A 4,354-nucleotide genomic window follows, 5' to 3' on the forward strand; every position below is an offset into this window, starting at 1 on the left:
GAGTCCTCCTCTCTTCTCTGCCTCTGCCTGCAAATGCTCAAATTATCTTGACTTTAATTGTCTATTCAAAGTACAAGTGATGACAGCTTTCTAATCTTTGAAGGTCATTCATTGATATGAAATGAAACCTTAATAAAAAAAATTAATCACAAAACCTTCCTTAAAAAAAAAAAACAAAACAAAAAACAAACCCATTGTCTATTCCGACTCATAGCGACCCTATAGGACAGAGTAGAACTGCCCCATAGGTTTCCAGGGAGTGGCTAGTGAATTCAAACTGCCAACCTTTTGGTTAGCAGTTGAGCTCTTAACTACTGTGCCACCAGGGTTCCAAACCTCTCGTAGTACCCCATTTCTTTATATTTAGTTTTCCAGGTGCCTGTCTTTTCACGAGATTTTGAGTTCCTTGCCCACGAGGAGTATTTGAACCCATTGTCATTGAGTCGATTCTGACTCATAGTGACCCAGTAGGACAGTACAACTGCCCCGTAGGGTTTTGTAGGAGCAGCTGGTAGATTCGAGCTGCCGGCCTTTTGGTTGGCAGCCAAACGCTTAACCGGTACTCCACCAGGGCTCCTGGAGTATTTGAATCATACTCGATTGTCTCCTAAAACTTAGTGTATGTCCTGTACATGTCACCTGCTCAGGAAATGCTTTTTGAATAAACAGGTCGTTGAAGAGGGGACAGGTGGGTTGAGGAGAAAGCCATTTAGTCTTGTGACTCACTTTCTAGCAGTGAGAAGTTATGTACGTTTTAAATATTAGCTATAACCATGAGGGACTTAGTCCTGGAATAAAATCAGAGTAATTTATTCCTGAACCTTCAGTTTTCTTTGCTTACTTCTGCCTCTTTTTTTGATGTTTCCTATTTGCTGACACCTCAGGAAGATCAGAAAAAGACTAGAACTGATACAGCGACACTGGGGGGCGGGGAGGGAGTTGAAGTTCCTGATGAAATGAACGTTTTGTGTTGTTTATGGAATCCGCTGGTCGGGATAGTTCCCCTTGCTGTAATACTCCTTACTTAGTCCTAGCTGTCAGCTGTGAAGGGGCGTTTCAAAAATTCCTTCTGTCTTACCATTTGGTGAAATAGTTTGTCTCTTAGTAAAGTTTTATTGTTTTAAAATATAATTCCTGCATATTTCTTTAATTAGTATTTTTGTTGATATTTATGAATGTTAGCGGTCTCCTCCAACCACTGCATTTTATCTGGAAGGGTGTTGATTTTAAAAACACCATATATTCTGTAAATGTTCTTATTTGCTCTAAAAGTGCTTTTTTTAGTTGATGGTTTCACATGTTTCAGTTGTGAAGTGGTACCTTATTGTGGTTTGAATCTGCTTTTACTGACGAACAGTGATGTTGAGTACTTTTTTACATGCTTGTTAGTCATGGATGTTATCTTGTGAGAAGTGCCTGCCTGAGTCTTCTGCCCTTTTTTAAAAAAATAGGGTTTGTGTCTTATTGATCTGTGTCTTACCAATTTGTTGGAGTTCTTTATGTAACTTGGATATGAGTCCTTTGTTAGATATATGTATTGCAAATATCTAACTGGGCCTTTCACTTTTAAATAGTGTCTTGTTGTAAATAGAAGTTCTTAATTGTAATGAAGATCGATTAATTTTCTTTTGTTTATGGTTAGTGCTTTCTTGGACCACATTTTGAGAAATGCTAAGACAAGAAACCACGTGCTGTTCGGCAAGGAGCAGAGGGAAGTAGCCCGTTTCTGAGTAATCCCCCTGAAATCTTCAGCTTTGGCTTCAGATGATTGTAGCCCTTCTAGGTTTCCCACCTGTTGGTCTTTAATTCCTTCAAACAGAATGCGTCAATTTTCCTTTTTCCCTGGAGAATAGTGTTATTTTTAGTAGTTTTATATCTCTGATAAAGAATTTAGGCAGGTTACTAACCAGGTGGAATAGACGACATCGAATTAATAAACTTCCTTTTACAGTATTAATATTGGGCCTTTGTGAATTTCACGTCCCAGCTGTCTTCGGTAGCCTGTGATGTAATGAGCACACTGCTGTGAATCTACTGCAGTAAAAGTAATGGGCTGTAGCCAAGTTGTTTCAGTGGCTCAGAGCAGTGCTTCTCCGGTTTTTCCACAGGAGTGTTCCTAACCACAGGGCAGGGTGAATGCATAACTCCGGGGGGGCTGGAGGCCTGGCCAGGCCTGACGCAGCCACCTGAATGCAGGGAAGATTTCTTTGAATGCTTCTGTTTTATCTTAAAAATGTTTGCCAATTTTTAGGGATACAGTTTGTTTTCATTTTAAAACTGCACTTAAATGATTCTGAACTTTCTAAATTGAGAGTGAAATTGAGGGAGGCCTCAGGAAGCACGTGAAGTGCCTCTGGCAGACCTGGACTTAGGGTCTAGACTTAGTTGTCTTCATTAATCCGTTTGCTTCACCAGTCCGGAGTGGTTAAGAAAGTTCACAGTGATTACTGGCAGAGTCAAAACAATCTCTCAAGTCTCATTGCTCTGCCCCCTCCTCACACCCCAATACTGCCTGGCCTCATAGGTCATGGATTTTTATATGGACCAGTGAATCATCTTCATCTAGCCTTCCTACTGCCTAAATACCTTGAAAGGACAGAGAAGAACTGAATACAGAACAGCCTGAGAAAATTTAAAAAGTGCTCTTAGTAGACTAGGAATTTTGAGGATTTTCTGGACCTTAGAAAAGTGGTCAGGTACCCTAACTGTACAAGTTAAACATTAATTTAATCTTAGCTATTGGGGAGGAGAGATGCTAAACATCATGTAAGGAATAGTAATGCTGTCTTTTTCTGTTAGTTTATGTACTTGTCTATAAAATAACCATCCTCAAAAGAGTTTATGATTTTAAGTGTCCAGTAGAAATTTGTGAGTTACATCTGAATCCTTAAATGTGCTCTGATTAGTCATTCTTGCTTTTTGGGGCACCTTTTCCTTAAATTTGTTTTTAGTTACTGCTTTTGAATACTTTTTTTTAAATTATGCTTTAGATGAAGGCTTACAGAGCAAATTAATTTCTCATTAAACAATTAATTCACATCTTGTTTTGTCAACACATGTTGTGATATGCCATTTTAAAGTAGTTTCGGTAGATCATTTACCTGAGTGAGCATTTTCTTAATAAAGGAAGGGGGCAAAGGAGCTCTTTTTTGTAGGTTACTTATGACCAGAGGCCAGTTAAGAGCAAATAGCAATAAAACAGTAGTATTTTAATTGGTAGTTTAATGTTGATGGGAACTCACTTGTCATTATAAGCCTTTTGTTAGAAAGTATTTATTTAGTAGTCTCATGATTAATGTACACAATGATTCTTTGCTGCATAATGATAAGAATGGATATCAAATGCCTGACCTGCAAGGAAATTGAAGTTAAGGCTTCAGCATACATATTTTTAAAGGCAAATATATTTATTTTTCTCTTGCAGATATATTCGACTTTATGGGAGAAAATTTAGCAAAGAAGATCATGTTCTTTTTATCAAGTTATTGTATGAGCTGGTATCAGTTCCAAAACTGGAAATCAGCATGATGCAGGGATTTTCCCGTCTCTTGATCAACTTGTTAAAGTAAGTCAGTTTTCTGTGATTTCTGCCAAGTTTTTTGTTTTTTAAAGGTTTTATGGAATGAGGACTAAGTGTTCTTTAGTAAGAAGACCAACTCCCAAGTGCCAGTTTGGTAAAAAGATTACAGAAAACATTATCATAGGTTTAACCGTAGGTGTTGACCTTTTAATTAAAATTCAGCCTCTCCATGAAGCCTTCTCATTGAACTGTATGTTGGCTAATTGTTCCATCTGTGCTAATTCTCTTCCTTTCTATAGTTTGTAAGTCCCTTGAAGACAGGGATCATGTATTGTTTTGCTTATCTCAGAGCGCCTAGCACAGTGCTAGAAATGTTAAAAACTCTGTAGGTAGTATGGATTTCAATAGGATAGAAAAATAAGAAATTTATCTACAATAATGGTGGCACAGATTTAAATGCCCATTTTTGCCTGATGCTCTTTGAGGTTTGAGCAGTATCAAGAATCTGGTTCATAGTCTTCCTAATACCATATTCTACGAGTGAGTGGCTGTGGATGGGGTAAAACAAAACCCACTGTGATGAGCAGCAAAATTTAATAACTGTCCTTTCTGTGGAGTATGTATGCGTGATACACATGTACGTGCGCGCGTGCGCGTATTTAGTTTTCTTTTTTATTTTTAATTAGGAAAAAGGAACTTCTTTCAAGGGATGATTTGGAGTTACCTTGGAGACCACTTTATGACATGGTGGAAAGAATATTATATTCTAAAACAGAGCACCTAGGATTAAATTGGTTTCCTAAGTAAGTATTTCCATTTAAAGTACTTTTTGGG

The 4,354-nt window shown here is 37.8% G+C and overlaps 1 protein-coding gene across 3 annotated transcripts in view; it reads left to right on the top strand.

The window, feature by feature from the left end:
* The window catches only part of PSME4 (proteasome activator subunit 4), a 101,872-nt gene that overhangs the window by 10,752 nt on the left and 86,766 nt on the right, over window positions 1-4,354 (top strand). For all 3 annotated transcript variants that reach the window (XR_002824749.1, XM_023735134.1, XM_004369463.2), the window contains exons 2-3: window positions 3,425-3,565; window positions 4,207-4,323. Coding sequence is in view for 2 of the 3 variants with exons in the window: in XM_023735134.1 (XP_023590902.1) it covers window positions 3,425-3,565; window positions 4,207-4,323 (258 nt within the window). In the remaining variant the exon portion in view is untranslated. The remainder of the gene's footprint in view (window positions 1-3,424; window positions 3,566-4,206; window positions 4,324-4,354) is intronic.

The sequence above is a fragment of the Trichechus manatus genome, unplaced genomic scaffold, assembly GCF_000243295.1.
Source record: "Trichechus manatus latirostris isolate Lorelei unplaced genomic scaffold, TriManLat1.0 scaffold00005, whole genome shotgun sequence".
Classification (NCBI taxonomy): Eukaryota; Metazoa; Chordata; class Mammalia; order Sirenia; family Trichechidae; genus Trichechus; species Trichechus manatus.